Genomic DNA, 25,639 nt, shown 5'->3' with positions numbered 1-25,639 from the left:
ATTAAAAATATAGATAATTGTGTTGATAATCTATAACATTACTATGATAACATTCCTGCACACAAAGATATAGGTAATTATATTTGTGTTTTCAGAGAAAGTCAAGAACAGTGACAATTATTAACTCTGACTGAGGAAATGCATCCTTTTAATTTGCAACTGGAACATACATTGACATTTAATAATTTCATATTCAATACATTTTAATAAATTATATTACACAATCTCTACTGTAAAGGCTACAAACAGGGGAAAATACCTAATATGTAGCACTGCATACTGTTTAAATCCAGCTGCACTCTTTTAGTGAACACTGTAAAGCTATGTACACATCCAAAATCATTCACAACTGACTGTCTTCAAAAATAGATCTGTGCTAATGATAATACATTAAAACTCTATGGAATGAATTTTTTTGTAAAATATTTAATAACCCATAAAGGTCTTCGCAATATAATTAATGCTCAAAAAGCATATCTCAATCAAGTCAATGACTTTACAATGGCAGTGAAAATCACCAAATAGAACATTCCTAGAATATGAAATATTATGGTAAATTCAAATTGAAACACTGATTATTTCAATCGAATTTGTACAAATGAACTCAGAAAGGTAAATGTTGCATTGATTCATACTTTATGTGCAAACCTAAAACCACAATATCTATTTTTTCAGAATGATTTGTTAAAATGTCCTCATGCTGTGATATCACATATGAATCTTTTGCAGGGTCAGACACAAAGATGAATGTGGTGGACACTGATGGATAAATCCTACTAAACAGGTTCACCTCAGTTTGATGCTGTTTTTGCTCTAGTTCATGCACTTTCACTGCTAATGACATCATATAGGTTTCACAGCACCAGTGCATTTAATATGTTCTGTTTTGTTTTCTGTAACACCATTTGTAAAACTGGCTGAATGTTGTTAAAGTTTTACCAGTGTACATATGCAATGAATATGCAAGACCTCCTAAATGCTACAGGATAAATGCATGGCACATCATAAAACCTGAGGTGAGGGGCTCAAACACAACAATGTGCCCTGAAGATCCAAATCATGCTGGAAAGACAGGATCGCTCAGATCAGAGAAACAAAAAACACTCAGGAGAGCCGTTAGAGCTTCAGGTTAACAGCATATTCACTCCCGGTTTGGGGTTCCAAACAACTGGAGAATGAAAGAGAAGATATAAACAATGTCCAGGTATAAGCTTAGAGTGGCAAAGATGTATTCCTCAGGACTAATGGTATATTGCTTCTTCCCCATCAGCATCTGTGTGTCAAATGCCAGGAACTATAAGACAAAAGAGAGATGCTAATAATTACAAACACACAATGAATATTATTTCATATGTTAGGCTTTACATGATTAATCCAAATTAATATCTGATCTAAAAATACTTATAATTATTTACCATGCAAAACAGTATTGCTCCCAGTACAGCGTACACAGCGTGCAACCATGGAACCTGTAAAGAGAAGAGAGAAATAATTGATGAAAGAACATTCTAATTTCTGTGAATCTTAAAATCCCCTGCCAAGAAATGATAAATCTACCAGTCAACTGCTGACATTGGTACTTACATATCCAAAGGGCAGAGTGAATGCCAGGACAAGTCCACAGATAAACAATACTGTGCAGAAGACTAGCAGCACACCTTGGTATGAAGTAATATCAATCTGAAAAATCACAAGTATATGATCTGAATAAACACACTCCAGAGTTGAAAATTATTGCATTCAAGACAAATGAAAATATGTGTTGCTTATAATAATACTAACCTTGGTTTGGAAGCTAAAAATAGTAATAGCAAGACACACCAAGGCAGTAATACCCAGGCAGATGATGACAGATTTAGTATTGTAGTAGCTAGAGAGATGAAACCAGAGGTGGAATATTTAAATAAGAAATGGGTCTATAAAAAGCCTGACATCTTGCTACATACAAAATTATTTAACTTTAAATCGTTTTGTGACATTAAACAATATACTGTGCAAGTATGACCAAGTGAAAATATGAATATCAAATCATGAATTATACAGAACATATTTAACATGTATTTAAAAAAAAAAGACTGATACACATATATGAGACTGTACCTGGACAACATTCCTGTCATGTAAGAAAGAGACAGAGTCTGGAAAAGAAGAAAAGAGATTTCATGTTTAAATAGAGGAAGACTTTCTTTTAGGCTTGTTCTTGATCAATATTAGTATTTGTCAAATAATAGTTAGTTTAATGACCAAAGACTTGTAATTTAGGTTGCTTTAATACTCACAAAGATAATGAGCAGAATCAGATTCCATGGGAACTGCCTCCTGTAAGAATAAAAGATGAATGCATATTATACAATGTGTCAATTTAGTTAAAGCTAATTGCTAAAAGAAATTATATACGGTACATCTGTGTCTCTGCAAATGCACTCACCGGGGTCCACGGCAGCAGGATAGAGTCAGATATGTGACAAAAAACACCCCACTGTTAGGAGAAAAAGATAAATTAGCCATTATACATTTACGGCATAGCAACGCATAAAGGAAAAAACCATGCACTACTACTGAATTAATGTATTATATGCTGTCTGAATTTTAAGATTTGCATTTACAGTGTCAACCCAAAGTCATGAAATGTACTCACTATGATGCCCAATACCAGCCAGGGTTGGTCTGTATGTAATATTTCACGGGTTCACTACAAGTTAAACAAAACATTGTTAAACAAGCTTTAAAAAAGGAAAAATGCATTATGAAAGTTTGTTCAGCTCAACACACTCACCAGAAAACAAAAAGAGCCACAAAGGCAATTGTGACAGATAGCTGGATCATAAGGATGCTGTACACCTACAATGAATAATATTACATTAATTCACTCTATATTTTCTACAGCAGTTTAGAAGCGCAACAGAAGGCAACAGTACCTTGCGGATGAATATCCTCCTGATGTTTTGGTCATCCCAGCTGAATTCTGTGAGCATCTCACCATCTCCAGTATAAGCTCCACTATAACAAGGGCTTCCACCTTTCAATACCAGAAGGAAATATGAAACATGTTGTTTCTCAAGTGTTCCATTTTCAGTGTTCTTTATTAGTGAATAGTGACCAAAATACATTTGCATTCATTGAGTTTAAGGGACAGTCCACCAACAATGAAAAATCATTTACTCCCCCTGATTTACAGAATTAGTATTTTTAGGTGGACTATGTAAATTAACAATACATTTAAAGTACAGATTAGTTTAAAAAGTAAATGCACCAAGGAAAATAAGTATATACCAGCAGTTGCTTCCTCATAACTTGGAGGAACTGGAGCCATCGGTTGAGGATCTGAGTCATTGTTTGACTTGCTTGCTACTGAAACCTGTAAACATATTAACTTTATTTGTTATTCTGTATATATGTGCAGCACTCATTCATTATAGAATGATTCTTAAAAGGAACCTGTATTGTTACAGAACCAGTTATTTAATGTAATTTATTACATGTCAGAACAATATTTTTTATTATATACTTCTACACTGTGCATGGATCAGTGAATTGTTGTACATAATGCCATCCAACAATGTGTATTATACGTAACTGAGAATGGAGAGAGAGAGAGAGAGCGGGTAACAGATCTGACCATTAATTTTCAATGACTGGTTCTCTGTAGGAGAGTTTGCTGCTGATAAATTATATTATAAGCCACCTTAAAAGACGTTTTCCTTCTGAATTCACAGATCTATTTAATTCTAGAAGCTCTGAACAAACATTGTTAACATGCCAATTGAAGTTTAACACTAAGATTATTTAGCATGAATTAGAGGTTAGTAACTTACTGTACCTTAAAGGGTTAGATCAACCAAAAAATTAAATCAGAACTCTCGTTCCAAACCTGCAAGACATTCGTTCCGTTTTGGAACACTAATGAAGATCATTTGAATGAAATCTGAGTGATTTCTGTCCCCCTATTGACAGTCTATGCAACTACCACTTTCAAGGTTCAGAAAGGTATAAAGACATCATTAAAGTATGTGAATCCAGTGGCTTAACATCAGTTTTAAGAAGCAACATAAGTCCTTTTTGTGCAATAAAAAATAAAATAAAAAGGTATTTTTTAATCTCAAAATATTTTCTTCAGTCTATCCTACAAGTGTTAATGAGAGCATCGTAATGCTTTTTATTTTATTTTAAAAAGCACCATAAAAAAAAAACAAGACTTAAATAGAATGAGTCTTGCATACCGTGTCCCTTTTCCTCTGCTTGTAAACAGTGTAGAGCTTCCGGGATGGGCAAAAAAGTCTTCCACACTATAACCACTTTTTAATGGTGCTTTGCACATTGTTATGTTAAATTATGTCATATAATATGTTTGTCTTAAAAGCCAATGAATGAACTTCTAAGAATGTTTAAATAAGATAAAATGTTCAATTTGTATATATTGTGCTGAATTTATTTGCTACTAAGGATATGGTATAATTTTGTAGTAATTTCTACATATCCGATTATCTATAAATAGTGCAGAATATAATGTAAATCTACAGAATTTTTTCCATATTAGATTCAGTCCAAAAACATAAGGCTCAAATCCAAGACATGACAAAGCTTATTTTAGGGTCACGGGATCATTATTAATCATCACGGGGGACAGATGAAACCAGAACAGTGCTGAGTCAAACAGACTAGCACATAAAAGAAATTACAGCCATTCAGTCCACTGAATTCACAGACAAAATAACCTCATTGCATTGATTAATAACCAGCAATTAAAGACAAATGATAAAATCTCATAACAGTAAAGAATAAAAATGCTTACCTTTCCCTGAGTCATGGTCTCAGCTTTGAATCTAATTTAGCTTACTTAAAAAAGTCGTTGTGTCTATCTCAGAGCTTTAGTCTGTACTCTTCGCACCTGGCTTGGATGCTGCACACAGATGGTGATGATGCTGTACTGCTGTAATGAACCACAGCTCTGTGAGCACAAACCCCCTCCCTCACTCTAAAAGGCACATTCTAGCAACATCGAGGTTTTTAAACACCATTGACCGAGGCTTGGACTGTACCAATCAAGCTGGCACAAAAGGGGAGCAGCATTTCCCCATGACACACATTTTACTGCGTATCACTTCTGCAACATTTGTCCAGAGAGATCCAGAATTTTTCCACAGCACCAAAACAGGGAGAATCGAAAGAGCAATGAAAGACAGTAGAGTGTATATGATGATATATATAAAAGAATAGGTGACCTAAAAATTAAAGTTAGCTGAAAATAGTTTCTTCATCTGAACAGATTTTGGAGAAGTATAGCTCACCAATGAATCCTCTGCAGTGAATGGGTCAGAATGAGAGTCACACATCTGATAAAAACATCACAATAATTCACATGACTCCAGTCCGTCAATTAACATTGTATGAAGTGAAAACAAATCCATCATTAAGGTATCACTTATGGCTAAAATACAAACCCATAATCCATAATATTGCCTCCTCCATCGCCTGTTATCCTCTTACATTAAAATCCATATATGAATAAATGTTTTACAAATGATTTGGACTGTTCTCATGTAAACGTGCTTGATCTGTGAATATTTCTGTCCTTATTCAGACGAGATGACATTTTTACTGACAAAGCAGTATTATGTATAGAGGACTCGGTTTGGAAGCAATGGTGAAGCTGAAATTGTCTAATGCATGGTTTTGTTTATACCAAGCAGTGGACTATAACAAACACACACTTGTGTGGATTACTTATGGACTATTGTGATACTTTTATCAGCTGTTTGGACTCTCATTCTGACGGCACCCATTCACCGCAGAGATTCAGTTGGTGAGCAAGTGATGTAATGCTAAATTTCTTCAAATTTGTTGAGAAATCAAGAAACAAACTCATCTACATTGGATGACCTGCGAGTGAGTACATTTTCATTTTTGGGGGAACTATTAATTTTAATTTAGTTTACAGAGTCTAACATTGAGACAACTAAATCAAAACATCTACTAGACGTCTTCAATTCAAAGCTATTTATTCTATTAAACACCATAATGAAATAAATAAATACACACCTCAGTGATGTGTTATACTAACAAGAACTCTGTCATCACAGATAAAACGGATACAGTACAATAACTCAACATAATAACTTGTTGCGGCTTGCTTTCTTTGGAATACTGATGTATGACAACAAGCATAATTGCAGTGATAATTGTTTAAAATCATGTTTAACTGACACACATGAAATGACTAATGGATGTGCCCTCAATAACCTGCATGCCCCATCATTTGTATTTTAGAATTAATTTACATCTAATTTGCATTGCTCCTCGCACCTGTTAGAAATACTTATAACCAGCCAAATGTTCATTCAAACATCAATCCAATCCACAGATAGTTTTATAATATTACAAACAGTACGTTTTAGATTATTTTCTAAGTTTCTAAGCACAGGTGGTGTCCATTTCCTGTGATAAACTGATCAGACAGTGGCATGAGGATTGACAACAACTGCAAACAACTAATCTAACAATGGCACATATGAATGGTTGGCCTTTAGAAAGAACACATAAAACAGCCCCATTAAAAACACACTGCAAATATAAAACTTACACAAATACATTGCACTATAATTCTCTGACATCCAATTTATCGATTTTTTGTAAAGAATAAATAAATAGCCCAATTATAAATATTCCAAATATTATTTATATAATAGTTTAAAACTTTATATATTAGCTGTTAAAAGGCAGCTCAGCTGATGGTTACAGGTTGATTACCGGAAGCAGCAGACTGCCAAAAAAATACATTTTTTGTCAAGTTTTAATATTTCAGCTCTGTGTGAAGCCACAAAACATTTGAATGCAACAATAGGGTTCAGATGTGACCTCTCAGATTACAGATCGACATTTTAGGATCACCAGCTGCCTAATGCCTCACCTGGAAGGCTAACCTCTCATGGATCTCACTAAACATAAACAGTACAGATATGTCAAGCTTCTTGTAGTGAACTCGTAGCATTTCGTTCCCACACTAAGCATGTTGTTTCTGCTGTGGAGGGAGACATGGAGAAAAGGACATCGGGTACCAAACACCATAAGTCACGTACCATCCCAATATCCCACACAACGTCCCTATAGTCTTGTCAATAATATCATGGAAATACACAGAAGTGCATCCGAACATCCATATCCAGATGGCCACAATAGCATTGAGTGCTATATAAAGGCAATCAAGAGGAATGTTTCTGTCACTTTGCGGTATGTTTAACATGGGCACCATTTCCTCAACGATCACAAGGCTAGAGTAAGCCAAGATGAAGGAGTGTCCTGATATGTCAAAACCATCCCAGATGAATCCGGCCTCCTTGCACGCCGCCTTTGTGGCAATAATGTCACTGTGGATGACTTGCATGGTGTCTGATTCATAGCATGAACCGGTAATGTCTTCAATGTAGGAAAAAGTCTCAGTGCAGGTGTACCAAATGAATGTGGCCACCAGTAATGAAGTCAGCCGCCTCAACACAAATGTGTGGGTTCTGTTGTAAATGTTGGAGTAACGGATGAAAGGCAGAAGTAATGCTATGGTCCATGCCCATGAAACTTTCACAAAATATCTGAAAGTAGAAAAATTTAAAGAAAATGATTAAATGACTTTGGAGCCAAAAATCAACGTCATAGTAAGTTGACAGTTGCTTTTTAAAACTGCTGCTTAAAGTCTATTAATTTTATATTGCATATAATAATTGTTTTCTAAACACGAACAAATTTCCACTAAATTAATTTCGTTTTACAGTGTTTTAATGAGTTTTATCAAGGTAAGGTTGCTACTATAGACTTGAATGTACTTACAGATTTAAAATATTTCTGCTGTTACTGAAGTAGCTCTCCGGAACAAGGCCCGTCGTTTTCAAAACCGATCCTATAAACGAAATACAAAATAACAAATGCGGTAAATAAGCACGGGTACATGGTTGACTCCAAAGACAAGTCAAACTGTTTACTAAGCTGCCTACTGCTGCCATGTCGTTCTGTGTGTGTTGTGTTTGACTGCAGAAACAGAAACCGTCATGCCGCTACGAATCTACGGTGACGGGTTGTCGATTAATATTCATGAGCAAGCCTTCGCCACTGGAGAACTACTATCCAACGTCGCCATTAGCTAATTAATATTCAAGAATAGGACGTTCGCCATAGGAAGGTTACTATATCACGTTGGCACCGTCTGAATATGCATAAGCAAAACCTTCGCTCCAGTAGGAGTCGTAATTTCGCAACCTGGAATCGGGAGAGTTGATGCTCAGTCGGCTCATCAAACATTATCACTAAAGTAAAATCTTTAATTGTTATGTGAGAGATTATAACATCAGAACAAGAAAAAAGGCGGCAAAAAAGATGCTGGTTGGTTAAATAAGAATTTAAAAGTTCTTACAAATGTAGTTATTTAAAAAAAAACATACAAATATATTACATGAAAAAACATAGTATAATGTAGAATTGGTAAGTAATAGAGATTCCCCTAAAGAACAGTTTTGCTTTAAAACAGGTCGCTTTCACTGTCCAATAGGTGGCACTATAATATAGTCACGAAACGATAGTAACTTTTTTTTTTTAAAATTAACCTAAGAACCAGAATCTCATTCCAATTTGATCGATTTTAGAACACATTTGCTGAAAACCACTGTTTTCAAAGCACAAAATCCTACAGATAGCCTATACACTTGAGATAACAGATGTTCAATGTTCAGTGTGCAATTCTTAATTAAAAAATCGTGTTGATTTTTTTAAGAAACAATATGATTAGTATTAATTAAAAAAAAAAAAACTTAGAAAGTTCCATAGGCTTGCTCTTGTTGCACTCTATATTCGCAAGAGTGTATTTATTCTATTGAGAGTGTGTGTCATTTGGCTATGTTGCCTCTCCATTCTGCATCCACATACTCTGCTTAATGTTTAAATACTTTCCATGGATTTAAAAATCATTTGGAAATTTCTTAAGCAGTTAGGACAGGAAACAGTACAGGTGCATTTATTTTAAACATTGTATCAAGTTTGGACACTCCCGGATGCAGACAAGAATCAACAAGAGAATAAATGTAATATGATTTTGATGAACTAGGGATCTGTGAGCTGAATGGGCAGAAGTGGTCAGCATTCTCTTTAGATACCACACTTTGGTACACGTCTGCACAAGATGATGTCAAATTAGAGGAAGTCGGATAGTTTGTGGCCTGATTGTCTAGAGATGTTCCACCCATGCTTGACCCATTTTACGCTGTCTCACAGAATGGGGACGCAGTGAGTAATGGCTTCGCCTGCTCGTCCTCAGACCATTCCTGACAGTAAATATGAAATATTATAGCTTGATATCATAAGTGCTTCATTAAATGGAACTTTTCAGATCCCCACATATGAGACAGATGTAACTGTTCAATATACGGTAAAGTCTTTAGGGCGACCTATGCCTTTAATGATTTGTGGACAAAATTATTTGATGTTAATTTAGTGATATTTTCCTTTTATCAGTGTTGTTTGTTCACAGGTTTTAAATTGTCAATATATTAATTCTTTAAATTAAATGCAAAATCAGCAGCAAATGGTGCCGGCAACTCTAGGGTCCTGGATTTGATTCCAAGTGAATACTGAGAAAATGCATCGCTTTAATATGTCTGGCAATATAAGCTTGTATCTGCGTATGAGTAGTTAGTTCCTCTGCTGTAAATATGTTAGTGGTTAATCAGTGTGTAATTAGAAAACGTGTGGTGTGATTCCTTTAATTCCACTAACCGATGGTCAGAACAGACCCATTGTCTATATTCTCTTCAAAACCATCCATCACCCTGAACAGCTTACATCACTTAGTAAATTTGTTTTCGGGGCTGCCAAAACAAAGTTTGGACTGCTGACATGAGAAATGGAGCAGCAGCAGCAGCAGGGAATGAGAAGTCCTGGATTTATGCTAAATGACGTGATTCATACACAGAAAGACCCGACTGCCCTTTCCATTGCTGTGGAGGAGATAATGGCGCAGCTGTGCACCTTTTTAAGTCACCTTTTCTCTCTTGTTCAATTCCACAATGCACAAGGGCCCTTCAGCATTGTGCAGGAAGCATGAATGAGATGTAGTCAAGGTAACCATTATTTGCATGAATTAAGCTTAACATAAGCTATGACTGGTTACACCTATAACGTTTTCTTAGGACTGCTTACATACATTGAATGAATCATTTGATTTTTCTGCTCAACATTCATCACCTCCTTTGATGTGTGAGAACAGCACTATTAAGTATGTGATAGAATTGACAGAGACATGCCTGTAGCTATTTTTAAACACTCCACTCCACAAGGACTCACTGTAGCATTCTGTATTCATCATATTAGCACATAAAACTGTCAAACATTTGACCAGGGGAAGAACGTTTACATATGTCTCATCAGTGGTATGACTAAGCTTATGTATTTTGTCTACAAAGACAAAGCCATAAAGGTCGCAACATTATGTATGTTAAGATGTGACATGATACGTTTGTCTAGAGAACAAGTCTCGGCTTTCTTGAACAGAAAGTCTTCCAACAGGCCTGGAGATGAACTCTGACCCCACTGACCATGACAGTTTGTGGATGACTGCTAACCTTTGAAGTTCCCTTTGAGGATTTCAAGCCTTTCTATACAAGTGCTACTGAATGAAAAGTTTAAAAGCTTTATTACTTTATTATATTTCTAAATAATGCTGAATTAGATTTTCACTGTATTTTGCTTATAATTGTAATAAAATAAAATAAAGAATTCTGAAGCATTGCCATTTATAATTTCTGTTCTTTTACTTTTGACATTACTTGGTCTTTGGCTAAAAAAAAATCCTGTTATTAATCTTGCGGTGACATCTATTTTAAGCCAAGTCTGCTATTTTCCAAGTTATTGCCCCAATCATTTATAAGTCGGACTCTGTAACTCGATGCTCTTGATGACCTGTCCAGTAGTTGCTGCAGCCTGCAGTTAAAGTTGTGCAGTGTATATTGGCACTGCCCAGAGACTGGAGATATTACACATGGCGTATCCTTCCTGGAATCCTAGACAGCTGGGGCAATGTGCTGACTGGGCTATGATTTAAAAATCTGGCTTTTAATTCACAGAACTCCCTTCCTTTTATAAAATCCTTGCCTGTGTTTATTGAAATATTTTGCCAGAATGGCTAAGTGCAGCTCCAACTAATGCTCACAAAAAGATTATAAAATGTCCAGTATAAGCATAGTACAGAAACAGATTTAGATTTAAAGGAACAAGAACCCAATGTAGCCACTATAAACAAGCATAGACAATTTTTTTTTCATATTACTTTGCATGCACTAAATGCTATTTTAGTTACTACAAGTATGATGAAGATAAATGATGAAATCAGAGGTGGAAGTTGCCCAAAAAGCTGTTAAACAACATTTGAAAAATCACAAAGGCAATGGAAAGGAAGAGCTATAACTGTTGAAACGTCATCAATCTTAAATCCCATTAGAGAGCCTGACTGCTTGGAGCTTCCATACTGAGTGTGTGCTGAAAAAACAAAACATTCCATTAAATTGTTTCCTGAACCTCAGGAACATCGCTGTGGGGGGAGAAAAAGAGACAAGAGCTTATCTTTTATGTCAAATGGGTTTAGAGAGTTGGCCCAGTTAAAGTTCGCTGCCACACATGTCAGAGACGTTGTTTGCAAAGGCCAGAGTTTAAGTGGAGATCTTTTCAGCTGCTCTTCTCCAGACTGTGCTAAAGTGCTGGAACCACTGCTGAAGGTATGTGCTGTGAAGACCACTCCAGCTGAAGACCCCCGCTCTCTTCAGACTGCAGGACTACATTTATAAGTATATTCCACAATTTACTCTTCTAGAACCATTATGTGTTCACATTGTGTTTTAAATGGATATAATAGAAAATTGTTATTGATGCACTGATGCATTTTCCAAAGTTTACATGTGTCTAAAGATAGTGAGGGCATTTGGGTGTAAAGTTGATCATTTTGTTTAAAACCATGAGTTTTTGCAATGTAACACTATGAATTACTCAGTCAACCACATCACTTTGTTAAGTATATATGAAGAGTTCAGATGCAAAAGCCTCTAAATGCCATCTGAAATTTTCTTCTAGAATGATCATTTTTATCAAGCTTGTATATTTAAGTTCAGTAAATTCACTTAAATGACAAAGACAATTACCTATTAATTGTATTTAAGTGAAATTACTGAACTTAAATATACAAGCTTGATAAAAATGATCATTCTAGAAGAAAATTTCAGATGGAATTTAGAGGCTTTTGCATCTGAAATCTTCATATATATATATATATATATATATATATATATATATATATATATATATATATATATATACTGTATATATATATAAATGTGTATATTTTACATTTACATTTAGTCATTTAGCAGACGCTTTTATCCAAAGCGACTTACAAATGAGGACAAATATATATATCGATAGAGTAAATTGAATTTTAACTATAGCTGTGACTTGTAATTATGTGTAAATGTATATATATATATATATATATATATATATATATATATATATATATATATATATATATATATATATATATATATATGTCTGACTGATTTGACTATTTCTATAAATTTTGATAAAGAAAAATATATATTTAAAGAGACACTTCACAAAAAAATTTAAATGATAAATTGTATCACTTTTTTTTTTTACCTTATTTTATACCACAAAGTATGCATTTTGGGTAACCATAAAAGTGTGGGTAACACAGCAAGTTATCTGCTTATTATATCAATATGCTGATATTATTCTGTTACTATGGATTAAAATGGTCTACAGGAATTTCAGGATTAAACTGTACTTGCACTTGAGTAGGGACTGTACCGTTCCTGAGCTTATTTTACTGGCTAGTACAGTGAGAGATTGTTGACTCTGAATCCTCTTTCCACAAATAAATCACCTGTAGCCAACCAGACAGAAGGCAGAAACATGAGTTTGGCCTGCGCTCAGCTGCTCTTTGCTGCCACCCTGTGGATACTGCCGTGTATGACAGCAGCAGAGACGACGAGCAGCAGGTGCTTCATCTGAGCGAGGTTTCCCTGGTGGCCGTACTGAGGAACAGCAGCCACAGCAGCGCGCCTCGAGAGCGGCGCAAACGCTTCATCTCTAGCGAAGATATGACGGTAATTTTGGACTATCACAACCGCGTGCGTTCACAGGTCTTCCCACCCGCAGCAAACATGGAATATATGGTAGGACATTTTTATTAGCTTTAGTCTACTAATTTTGTTTGTTTGTTGCATTAGGCTACTAATGTTTTAAAGATGTCAAATATAGTGATAAAAAATGTTTCTTTTACATTATGTGATGTCACATTTATATAATAGGCCTATATTTAAAAATCTTCACCTCAAGTTAACTTGTTCAGGGCAAGCGAATCAGTTGAACCCGAGGCTGATTTGTGAACGAATCATTCAGATCAGTTTTATGAATTGAATCAACTATTCCGTTGAAATATCTGATTCAAAAGAATCGTTGCTCACGATTCAGTTCGCAAGGGCTTAAGTTAAAAGCACAATATGTAGTTTTTTTTTATTCAAATATCCAAAAAAACCACCAGAACCGCGTTATATATTTTACTGACTTGTGTCACATTACCCCCCACCCCCATTGATATTTTAAATTGATTTTCCTCACAAAATCCATGATATATTGCTCCACAATATATCTGAATATATTACAGAAAATCTTCCTATTTTCAAGTCTTCCTATTTGTTGCCTGACATCTTCATTTCCTAGCCATTGTCATTGCATGGGTCTTTTGGGTGAACAATTTATTTTATTTTATTTTGTTATAATTTGTTCACCTATCCTCACTCTCCTTTGTGAGGTGTGGGATGAGAGACTGGCTAAATCTGCAGAGTCCTGGGCCGCTCAGTGTATATGGGATCATGGTCCGTCTCATGATTTGCGACACATTGGACAGAACCTGTCCATCATCTCTGGAAGGTACAGACCCTTACAACAACATACTATATATGGGAGCAGTCATGATATCAGCATGAATTAATATCTGAAAACCATGTCAGTTCTGGATCAAACCGACACAGTCTACATATTCTGACTATGATTTTCTAAATATTTCATTTTGCAGATACAGATCAATCACTGACCTGGTAAGATCCTGGTATGATGAAAGGCACCATTTCTCCTACCCCAGCAGATGCAGTGGCTTTGTCTGCACTCACTACACTCAGGTGGGTCTCCAGTATATAGATCATTTATAATAACAAAGTACTTTTTATTATAATTTTTTAGATTAATAATTAATTAATAATTACTTTTTGAGCACATTGAGAAATATATATATATATATATTATTTTTTATTACATTTTGATTCAGATGGTGTGGGCAACCAGCAATAAGATCGGGTGTGCTATCAGAAGATGTTCAAACATGTATGTTTTTGGAAGTATGTGGAAACAGGCCACCTTACTGGTTTGCAACTATTCTATCAAGTAAGAATTATTTCTTACTGTATCAATACAATCACTTTATTCTTAAAAAAATGTAGTAAATAATGGTTGTTTTTTTATGAAGCAATTTTATTTGAAAAGCTAACGAAAGGGAAAATAATCAAACTTGTGCATATTTCTTCTTCTGTTAGGGGGAACTGGGTTGGAGAGGCTCCATATAAGACAGGAAAACCATGCTCTGCATGTCCCTCAAGTTACGGAGGATCATGCAATAAAAACCAGTGTGACTCCAGATCAAAATCCAGAAGAAATGCAAGTTTCAGAGGCTAAAAAAGAAAGTAAAAGAAAATATGATTATAAATAACAAGAAATAAAATAAATAAATACATTTACATAATAGAAACCACTAAAACAAATTTCACAATGCAGATTTTTCCATGGTCATTTAAAAAAACTGAACACCATTTCAGTGCTGTAAAATGTCCAATTAATCAAAAGTGTAAATGTTAAATTGAAAAGAATGTTACCAACCCATAGGTGTCAATTTTGTAATTTTTAAATTACTTTATTAAGCTTTTTAATGTTTATAATTTGTTGTTTTTCAACGCTAAAGGACTGTTTGCACTGTTTTACCTATAATTTGTTTGTACTAAGTTGTATCGCAGTGACAATTCACACTGAGGATAAAGCACTTTCATTATTATTTTGTTCTTTTTGTACAGGTAATACATTTTCTTTAGATTAGGAAAAGTTGTATTTTCTGTGGTATCTAAGTTACTATCTTTATGAAATGTCTGTCACACTGGAGACATGACTGAACTGGAAACACATTTGTCCTCATAAAAACTGATCTTTTATTTACATTTTCTCTTATATCACAGACAGACTGTTGCCAACACCTTTCCAGCAGGCACATAGCCAAAAAAGTTATAAATAAATAAATACACCAAGCAAAAAAATTATAAATATTTTTCAAAAATATATTAGAGGCAATTCATTTTAAAAAAGTGTTTGTGAGCAGCTGGTCAAGGATCAGTATTGAGAAGCAATATGAAACCATATTTTATCACCTCATTAATGTGTTCAATCCTTCTAAAAGAGACACATCTGCTGTAAACCACAGCTAAAAGGTTTTTAAAGCCATAAATGAAGAGCGGACCACTGCTCTAATCTAATGTATATGCCTGGGAATCCTTTGGCAGTAACTGAAATCATTCAACTGAATAAGAAAAAATACTACTTTTTTAATGGTTTAAAGATTAAGTACATTGAGTATAATATTTTAATTTCACAATTTTACAAATCAGCATATTAGAATGATTTGAAGGACAAATGAAGAATCATGTGACAATGAAGACTAGCGTAATGGCTACTGAAAAGTTTTAATATATTAAAAAGGAAAACAGTTATTTGAAATTTCAATGTTTATTTTATTTTTTATTTTTTTTTAACTGACAGTAGTCTATTGTATATAAATATTATAAGGCAAATGGACACATACGTAATGGAGAACTTAGAGCTTAGTTGTGACAAACATAGGGAAAATCTAAAGTTTCAGAACACTGACTTTCCCACAAAGCTATCTAAAAGTGAAAGCAACAGTAGACTTGTGTGATGCTACACTTCTGTCAGAAAGAATCACTCTATATTCATGGGAAAAGCTGGTGAAACGAACATAGTATCTGGCCCCATATGTATGTCTATACTCAAGCTGTTTAAGATTGAAATTGGATGGCACTGGTCTAATGGTTAAGAATCTAAGCTTCTACGCCAAGGTAAAGATGAAACAGTTACAACCCCCTTCAGTCTGTTTAAAGACAAATAATTAGTAGCGGAAATGAAAGCTGATATGAAGCATGTTGTCAAACAGTACATTCTGATTATTTCTTATCAAAGTAATGGGAATCAAACAAATCAGAATAGCTAAATGAGTCTGTGTAAACCCTCCACTTCTTTTCATTTCTCACAACCTTCAGTGTCCTCATGCCTGACTGAACAGAAATCTTCCTACCCTAATGATTCAATCCTGAATATGGCATGAGTTTAAAAAGATGCAGACTTTGAGAAACTGAGAAAAATTATAACAAACTTGTCTATTTGAGTTTCTGTCATCCTGTTGTCATAGCTACAGCTGTCATATGGATTGGCCTCTATACAAGCCTGGTTACTGTTTAACCTCTCCACCCACATTTGCCCAGATTAGGAAAATCAATAAGATAACAGGAGTACCGGCCTTACCTTGCGCCAACAACACCTTCACCAAAAACACAGAGGACTGTGCAAAACTTGTATGGGTTAATGCTTCATCATCTTTCACTCTTAATAGAGAGAAAAAAAAACAGTAAAACACAAGTGGGGAGCAGAAAAGACAGCATGGTCAACGTGAATGCTCAGGTCAGCACCCATATGGATCCACCATTTGGTAAGTGCTCAGTCTCTTTCGGTTGCCTTCAAGAAAAACATGATGGGTGCGTTGGTGATTGTGGTGGAAGGTGTTGTTAAATGGGCATGTTTCTTGACATTTCATCCAGAATGGTAGCTATAACCGCCATTCATGGGAGCTTGTGGTGCACGACTGTAATTTGGGAGGTGTGGCATATCCACACTGACTGGTAAATACGGCCTATTTGCAGGAGAAGATGAATAGTGTGGATAGAATGGCTGAAGTTCCTCTTTTCTTGCTGGGATGGAATGACTCAAAGTACTCTGGACAGAATGCTGGAACAAAGTGAGCATTATAAAAGACCTCGAAAAAATAAAAGGCTTTAAACTTCAGACCAAATTAAAGATTTAGTTTAAAGTGCAGCTTAAAAAAAAATAGGCACACAGCAAAACCATACACATCATTATACACATTATATAGCAAAACAATGTCAGTTTATCTTTGTCTTTTTTGAATAAAAAGTTATTTAGATATAGTTATTTAAATCTAATGAGTAGAAGATTTAAATAATAAACACTGCCATTTAAAAGCTTGGAATATTATAAATATCTTTACTGTCACACTTGATAATGTAATGTTTTGATGAACAAAGCGGGTTGCTTCTGCGGGAGGGTTTTGTTGCAATAACCTGGCAACCCTTCTCCCTTCTCCGAAGAGTGCAGAGCTTCAGGAGCTAATGTGCCTGTGTTACTAATCTCACACATTGCTTCCAAACCAAGCGGCAAGCTCCCACTCTCTCTCGTGAAGCCCATACAAAAGTGACTTAAACTGTAATTCATCGACTGGCCGCTAAAAACTTGCTGCAAAAGGAAGTCAATCCCATAGACTCCCCATGTGGATTAACCCTAACCCTAACCCTAACTCTAGCCTTAAAGCCTTAAAGTTCTGCATAATTAAGGGCGTGGCCACTTGAGTGACAGGTGGATTGCCGCTCTTCTCACCACCGTTGAGCTAGGTTGGCATGGTTTCAGCAACCATCTCCTGCCTTTCTGACCATTTTCGATTACGCTCGGTGATGCGCTGCCAAGATGGCGACGGCCGGCTCTGCCTACTTTTGGCTTCAAAAATGCTCTTTGGAAACCTATGGGTGACGTCACAGACACTACGTCCATGTTTTTATACAGTCTATATCCCAAACGCAATTTTTAACTACCACATTCCTATTCACGATCATTCTTGTAGCACGTGAAGGCAGCATTATTGAAAACAGGCAGACACAATGGTAGCTTTAGCAACATTAGCCTTGCAGAGAGCAAAGAGGCTCTTTTGGAAAACAAAATATGATGCGTGTTGCTTACTTCGTCTGGAGTCTGGACGTTTGCGCACGAAGCGTTGGTATCAATCCTTATTTCAGAAAGCAATCTTTGCACAACTCCAGCTCTGAATTGACCCTCGTTTGTGAGGCAGTAGTCCAGTATTGTATCTCCAGCACGACAGCAAGAGAACAGTAATGGTGGACTGCTGCTTCTCACTCAGGGCTGTCTATATGCTAATAGGGCAGAGAATGTCACAAATGGGCGACTATGTCATCATAGTCTGGAACTGCTTGTGTGGTGAGACTGTTTATGATTGTTTGGAATTATAAAACAATAAGAGAATGGATTTTTACCATTTATGGCTGGTTGTTTTCACACACTGTGTTCACACAACTTTCAGTGTTCAAACACCTTATAAAAATTATTTTTGCATTCTATGTAATCTAAAGATCTATGTCTTTAAGTGAACATCTCTTAGTATCTTACAATCATACTGTATATGTCAACAATTGCAGTAGTTGCAGTGGTTTTATTAATGGCCACACATTTGTCTTAGTAGAGCTCTAGCAAATAAGGAAATGTTTACATTATTTTTGCATTTTCCTGGCAACTACGAATAAGCAGCTTTGTGGTCCAGATAATTTCAGAGCTGTTGTAATGTGTTTTTTTGTGAACACAAAGAATGCACAAAGCAGTGCTGTAAATCCTAGTGTGAAATGCTGCTGACGCAACATCATGTAGAAGGAGGTTTAAACATATTAGTCTACATTTAACATAAACTAACACAATACTTAACATGAACTAAACATGAAAAAAATGCTAATTTCTACATATATACAAATAAATTTTTAATAGTAAAACTGATATATATGTGTAAGAGTGCAAGCATTATGAAGTAGTATAAGCAATTAACAATAGTGTATTCATATATTAAATAAAAAATTCACCAAAAAATGAAAATTTGTTGAAAATTTCCCCAGGCCATAAAAAAATGTAGATGAGTTTGTTTGTTTTTGTTTTTGTTTGTGTTTGTTTGCCTTTTACAACTTGCACGAATAGTAAACCAACACATTTTGCAGGATTGCCATCTAAAATTAAACACAAGAAGTGCTGCTGAACACCTTTTGAGCAAGGAACTCTGTTTGCCATGAAATGTTGAGTGACTTTATGGTGGAGGTCCCGCGGCTGCAGCAGTGCAGCTGTCAGCTCAGACTGTTCAAGGCCAGAACAAGCAGCCACCAGAGTCAACAAGCCACAACGGCACAAAGTGTTTGGAATGTTGCTAAAAGTAGTAAACCCACAAAGACTCTCTGCCACGTCTGGATATGTTTGTCACTCCAGAATCATTTCTTTCTCTTGATAACAGAACTCATCTCTGATCAGCACGCAGCAGTGTTTCTAGAGGCTTTCAAAGCTGGAATTAAGCATCTGAATCCACATTTAAAGAAACAGTTCACCAAAAAATGTTTAATTACCTCATCATTTTCACACCCTCAAGCCATCCTATTGGTGTATATGACATTCTCCTTTCAGATGAATACAATCAGAGTTATAGTAAAAAATGTCCTGGCTCTCCCAAACTTTATAAAGGTAGTGAATGGGGGTCAAGATTCTGAATACTGTTTTCAACACTGATAACAATCAGAATATCAGAGACTGTATAAAATTGTCTGGAGCAGTAAATCAGCATATCAGAATAATTCCTGAAGGATCATGCGACACTGAAGATTGGAATAAATACAGAAAAAAAAAACAAATATTAATATAAAGAACTGAAATTGAACTGAATTGAAATCATATTTTATAATTTTACTGTCTGAAATGTATTCTGGAATACAAAGAAATGTTGAGCCTTAAAGGTGACTTCTTTCAAAAACATTTTAAAAACCTTACCAAGCCTGTACCTTTGAATGGCATCTACAAGACTGGCACCCAAACAAGTCTGCTAAAAAGCTATTTGGATACTAGCACTCTCCAACAGTTCATACTGTTACTGTAAAGCCCCGTTCACACCAAGAACGATAACTATAAAGATAACGATATTAGCTTCCACTCCAGCGAACAATATCATCTGTTTATTCTAAGCGCATGTGGCATGTGCGTCTGCCGCTTTAATTTCTCGAGCTTGTTATAGGAGCCGTTGCAATTAGTGGGTGTTGCACTCCATCGGTCCATGATACGTTTAATATAAAGCGCATCCACTGAAAAAAAGTGTTTCACACGGCTGACCTCAAATGTCATACCCCCGGAAATGCTTCCGTTTTACAACTGTGAGTGCAAGCTAAATTAAAATGATTATTATGTTTTGAATATGGATATTTTTCTCACAAAAACACATCGATTTGCTACAGAAGGCCTTTGCTAACCCCCGGAGCCGTGTGATACACTTCTTTTCAATAGATGCTCTTTAAATGAAACTTCTCATGGACCGATGGAGGGCAACACCTGCCGAGTGGCATCAAACGGCTTGAAAGATCAAAGACAATTTTTTTAATAACTACAACTGAATTCGTCTGAAAGAAGAAAGTCTTTTCAGGGTGACTTCAGGGTGAATAGTGTATGGCTTAATTTTCATTTTTGAATTAACACTTTAAGTGATGTCTCTTGAATGATGTCTGAGTACAATTCTCTCCTCAGCACCAGAAAGCTATTCAATTCAGATGCATCTTCACTGATTAAACACTGGTGTCACACTCATCAAAATGACAGCCTAATGTTTCCTATCCATTTGAGGGAGAATCCAGGGGCCTCGGGAAATAGAAGTGCCAGATATGAATTATTAGTTCTACACTTGACACTATTAGGCCATGCGCTCAAGCCCCAATCAAATCACATTGTGACAGGCATTAAGGGATTAGGTCAAGCTGCCGGTCAGCGTGTGTGAGAACACTGGCTCCCTCACACACTCACAGAGACACTGAGGACTGAATGGATAGGTCATTGTGTGGAGGAGGTTGAGGAGCGGGGGTCCCTGCCAGCTCTCAGGACCACAGACCAGTGCAGGATGTATGAAGGACATGGCACGGGCCACTTCAGCAGCACACCAGGTACAGGGACCGCAGATTCACTGCCTCTTTTATTACAGTTGTGGCTGAAGGTTTGTGAGGTAGATTATGAAAATTAGCTTACATCCTAATTAGAGTGCACATTCACCAAAAATATGCGTGACTTCTATTTAACAAGATAAAACATATAGTGCAAAGGAGTTTACAAATAATACAGGCATAATTTGGGCAGATATTACACCTATTAGAACAATGAAGATGACATACTGGATCATTATAAAACAATTTAAAGTTAAAAGTTGTTCAGATGTCCAGAATATTTGACTCGTTCAGATCTAGAGGTTTATGGTCAGAGAGTACAAAAAAAAAAAAAAGGTTTCAGTTTAGTTCTTTATGTCACAATTGCTGTTATGGTTGTATATTAAAACAGACTGCTTATTTAAATCACTGCTGACCTGATATTTTGGGGGGATTTCAATCGACAATTGATGAAGCCTGTGTGGTTCTGCACAGTAAGGCCCAAGGCTGTGGGAACCTTGCTGATGTAACTGCAAGCTTTGTCCACAAAGAGGAGCTGAAGAATAGTAATAGTATACTTGACGGTAACTGTGCACACTAACTATATTGGGACATCTTTCTCTCTCTTTCTCTCTCTTTCTCTCTCTCTCTCTCTCTCTCTCTCTCTCTATATATATAGCTATAGATTTAAAAAACAAAAACTAATTAAAATTGACAAAATACAACAAAATTACTAAAACATTCAAATTAAAATGAAAACTGAAAATATGAATATAAAGAATTCTTTATTTGATTAGTGAACACAATTTTTTACATCATTTTTACATCATCATTTGTTTTAAATTTTGCTAAATTCTTAATTGTTCTTTATTTACATACAAACCAAGATTTTCAAATATTCATTCATTTGGAACTTACTCTATATGTCCATAATATCTGACTCTGAATGTATGTAAAAACATAAAACTTTTTTTATATACAGTATACTAATATGAAAATAAATGATCCAACTGTCTAAATGTGATATATCAACACAGAAATAATAGCATCATCAAAGATTATTATACAACATGGAAAAAAAAGGCTTCCATAGATTTCTTGTACTGAATTTCCATAGTATCATTAAAGTGGTTAAATAATGATTACACCACTAAAACATTACAATCAATATATATTAAAACGGCAGGAAAATGACTCCAAACAGCACAAATGAGTAAAAGTACACCAAGCCCAGAACGTTAACTTATTATTAAAAATGAATTAGCCATATGACTCTTTAGCTTTGATAAACTGGGGTAAAGTTAAACTTGTTTGGGTAAAATGTTCTTGTGATCTGTACACTGTGATGAAATGTAATTGATTTATGATAACAAGTGAGTGATAACTGTCCATGCACGCAGCATCACTCAGCCTGCAAATATGATTGGGTCATCAGACAGAAAACAGTTAATCATTGAAACTGTCTTATCAGAAGATGTGATTGATTTACAAAGAGCATTGCTCTAAATGTTTACTGATGCAATTGTTTACTTGTGTGATGTGCACGCAGCTACTTGAGCTTTTGCAACGTGATTAAAGTAACAAAGAAGCTTGATCATTTCAGTAGCGCAGTTTTTCATATAGTATGTAATCCCATAAAGCTGTGTTCATTTGATAAACAAGCAGGCAAACCATCAGGACAAAATCCTATCAGTGACTCTATCATGTTTCTGATGAAAAGCATGACATAGACAGAGATAAGCAGAAAGTAACAGCAAAGGTTGGCTAAATGTGACTCTTTTTTGTCAAACATATTATTACCCAATGATTTTGTGTTTTAAACCACTTTATGGAGGGCTGTGCAATATTAGGCCCTAGGGGTTTATGATTACCTAGACTACAAATACCGTGATGGGTGAGGACTATGGGAACTTCATAGATAACTGTCTCTGTTAATCGTTACGGAGGAGGATGGTTTTGTCTCTGGTGCCCCTTAAGAAAATGGCTTTGCTTTGAGTTCTATAGTATCTCTTTTAAAATAGAACACACTGCTAAAAAGACAAAGTATCCAGGGTCATTATAGGTAACTAAAACTGAAACTAATATAAAAACATAAAAAAATAAAATAAAATTTAATTACTTGAAATAAACGGAATATATATATATATATATATATATATATATATATATATATATATATATATATATATATATATATATATATATATATATATTAAGTCTAAAACTTAAATTGAAATTGGAAATTACAATTTAAAAAAAGATTTTATTAATAACGAAGTAAATATTAATAGAAATCTCAAAAATATTGACATTTAAAATGCAATTTAAATGAGGGGACAAGAAAGTGAAATCCTAGTTGTTCTGAAAATCTGTTCACTGCTCATAAGGCTTTAGGTTTTAACTTAAGTATCCATCATAAAACCACTAACAACATCATAACTTGCATCTTGGCAGATATCACAGATTTTTTTTTGCACCTGAGATATGTATTAAAAACATAACAATCCTGACATTTTTTGTCAAAGCAACAGATCACATGACATGTTTCTCAGCTTCCTGGTGCTGAAAGAGTTTGATTGGCAAATACTTAAATTCTTTCTGATTTATTCTCAGGATGAGTTTTGTTATCATCAGCTGACTAAAATGTTTGAGTTAAAGTTGAATATAAACTATCAAAGACAAAACAGAATGAAAATGCCATAACTGCTTGAAATATGTAGCATCTGACCATTGATTTACACTCGATTGGCCTTTTAAAAGCACCACAGCCTTATGAGACCACACACACACACACACACACACAAAACTTAGACAGAGGGGAGGGGCATTATCCAGCCCCTTCACACTTCAACATGGACAAATACATTTCAGCAGTCATATATGAGGCAATATTAAAAATACAATAGTTTTAAACTACAAATAAATGCCCAATATATGCAAAAAATGTCATTTCTATTAAGCAAAAGTAAATATTTTTCCCCCAAAGGGCATGAGCTGCGTGGTCTGCAGGTTGCAACCAATCTGTTGACAATCCCTTGTGTGTTCACTATGTCACCATACTCACATATCTGTGCCATCTATTCCAGTCAGTCCACAGAGGCTTTTCTGCTGGCCTTGAATGTGCTTTAGTAAGCATATTCCTGCTATCTTCTCCCATTCTTATTAAATATTCAAAATCAAAAGAAAGCAAAACACTCATATTCCCATGTAAAGCACATATCCCCGAGTACTCCAAGAGCGTGTTACTCCATGTAGGCCACCGGTTCCCACAACATGTGTATTTCACATCCACCTTTGGAGTGCTACTTGTTATTCCCATTTGGTCAGACAGGTGAAATGAAAAAGAGTCATTGGAGAGAAAGTACAAATAGGCAGTGGTTACAAATGGAGTTTGGTCAGTGGTCGGAGATCCTTATTGTGGAGATAGACAGGACTTTGTTCACAAACTGGAGTTTGAAGTTTCAAAGGGGAAAATAGGCAGAGGAGTTACATCAACCCTCTGACTTTTAGCCCCAGGCAGGCGGTATGGGTGACTGATTATAGGACATGACATTGCTGCCTCATATCACTCAGAGAAGACGATCAGAGAAGGAAATGTGCTCATGTGTCATTGTTGTCTTCTGTGATGAGACTCTAAGTACGATTGCACCACGCTGCAGTGCGCGTGTAAACGCTGATCAGATAACGGTGGAAAATTTAGACCGTTTGATGCAGGTTATTTTCAGATAGTGAGAGAGTTGCTTTGAGTTTGTTGTATTAGTCTGGTCTAAGGGTTCTGTCTCTGTGCCATCACTGATAGCATAGAAGCAGGTGCTTAAGGGGAGGAGAAATGAGTGGTAGGAGTGTGTTTAAAAACATTACATACTGTATGCAAAAGTATTACAGGTGAGTTGAATGTTATTTAATAAAAACAACAACAAGGACAGTGCTGGATAATTCCCTGCATATCAGTTGGTGCATAACAGATTTTATTAAATCAACATGAAGATTAATACTATAAAAAATATAATTAATAATGAAATGAGAAATGAAATGTAATTACACAAGAGGGAACGTTCAAGTAACTTTACAAAAGGACATATTCAGTTCAGTCTGTCAATTAATATGCGGTCATTTAACTTACATTAAACTCTACTACACTATAAAGCTTAAAATCAATCATACATATTATACTCAAAATTCTAAATATACTGATTTCAAATCAAAATAATTAATTTACACCCATGGCCTGCCATGTTAATAGAAGTACATGAGTGGCATACAAATACCACTTGATGAATAAATCGATAAACTAACTGTCTTCTTATTCCACATCATCACATTTTACAGATGCATATCTGTTTAAATAGGTCTGTTCAACAAGAGGCTTTTGGTCATGTGAGGCAATGATCTAATGTAGTTATCTACTGCTGCCTGCTCTGATCGCTGAGTTGTATGTGAGAAAGGGCCATAACTTTACAGATTACACTTTA

At 35.4% G+C, this 25,639-nt stretch overlaps 3 protein-coding genes and 1 long non-coding RNA gene across 5 annotated transcripts; 2 read left to right on the top strand and 2 right to left on the bottom strand.

The window, feature by feature from the left end:
* Positions 1 to 120: 120 nt before the first annotated feature.
* On the bottom strand, positions 121 to 24,693 carry LOC113072553 (protein lifeguard 2-like). 2 transcript variants are annotated; one of them, XM_026245543.1, is made up of 12 exons: positions 24,232 to 24,693; positions 3,274 to 3,358; positions 2,919 to 3,019; positions 2,777 to 2,841; positions 2,639 to 2,692; positions 2,429 to 2,479; positions 2,280 to 2,319; positions 2,101 to 2,138; positions 1,783 to 1,870; positions 1,585 to 1,680; positions 1,416 to 1,469; positions 121 to 1,294 (listed from the first exon to the last, which is right to left on the bottom strand). In XM_026245543.1, exons 1-12 carry the CDS (start codon positions 24,484 to 24,486, stop codon positions 1,142 to 1,144), a joined length of 1,080 nt encoding a protein of 359 aa, XP_026101328.1. In that variant the 5' UTR covers positions 24,487 to 24,693; the 3' UTR covers positions 121 to 1,141. The 2 variants fall into 2 exon arrangements, with proteins under 2 accessions (XP_026101328.1, XP_026101329.1); XM_026245544.1 differs by lacking the exon at positions 24,232 to 24,693 and adding an exon at positions 4,793 to 5,358.
* On the bottom strand, positions 6,775 to 9,224 carry LOC113072560 (fat storage-inducing transmembrane protein 2-like). Its single transcript, XM_026245549.1, has 4 exons — positions 9,135 to 9,224; positions 7,983 to 8,016; positions 7,819 to 7,888; positions 6,775 to 7,583 (listed from the first exon to the last, which is right to left on the bottom strand). The coding sequence occupies exons 1-4, from the start codon at positions 9,222 to 9,224 to the stop codon at positions 7,001 to 7,003; spliced, it is 777 nt and encodes a 258-aa protein (XP_026101334.1). The 3' UTR covers positions 6,775 to 7,000.
* On the top strand, positions 10,822 to 15,782 carry LOC113072554 (peptidase inhibitor R3HDML). The gene is made up of 6 exons (XM_026245545.1): positions 10,822 to 11,816; positions 12,935 to 13,220; positions 13,859 to 13,977; positions 14,123 to 14,225; positions 14,372 to 14,487; positions 14,637 to 15,782. Exons 2-6 carry the CDS (start codon positions 13,146 to 13,148, stop codon positions 14,773 to 14,775), a joined length of 552 nt encoding a protein of 183 aa, XP_026101330.1. The 5' UTR covers positions 10,822 to 11,816; positions 12,935 to 13,145; the 3' UTR covers positions 14,776 to 15,782.
* LOC113072555 (uncharacterized) lies at positions 23,007 to 23,417 on the top strand. The gene is made up of 2 exons (XR_003280311.1): positions 23,007 to 23,210; positions 23,385 to 23,417. It is a non-coding gene; the product is annotated as an uncharacterized LOC113072555 (long non-coding RNA).
* Positions 24,694 to 25,639: the final 946 nt, after the last annotated feature.

The sequence above is a fragment of the Carassius auratus genome, unplaced genomic scaffold, assembly GCF_003368295.1.
Source record: "Carassius auratus strain Wakin unplaced genomic scaffold, ASM336829v1 scaf_tig00009457, whole genome shotgun sequence".
In the NCBI taxonomy this organism is placed as follows: Eukaryota; Metazoa; Chordata; class Actinopteri; order Cypriniformes; family Cyprinidae; genus Carassius; species Carassius auratus.
This window is presented reverse-complemented; position numbering and strand designations above follow the sequence as displayed.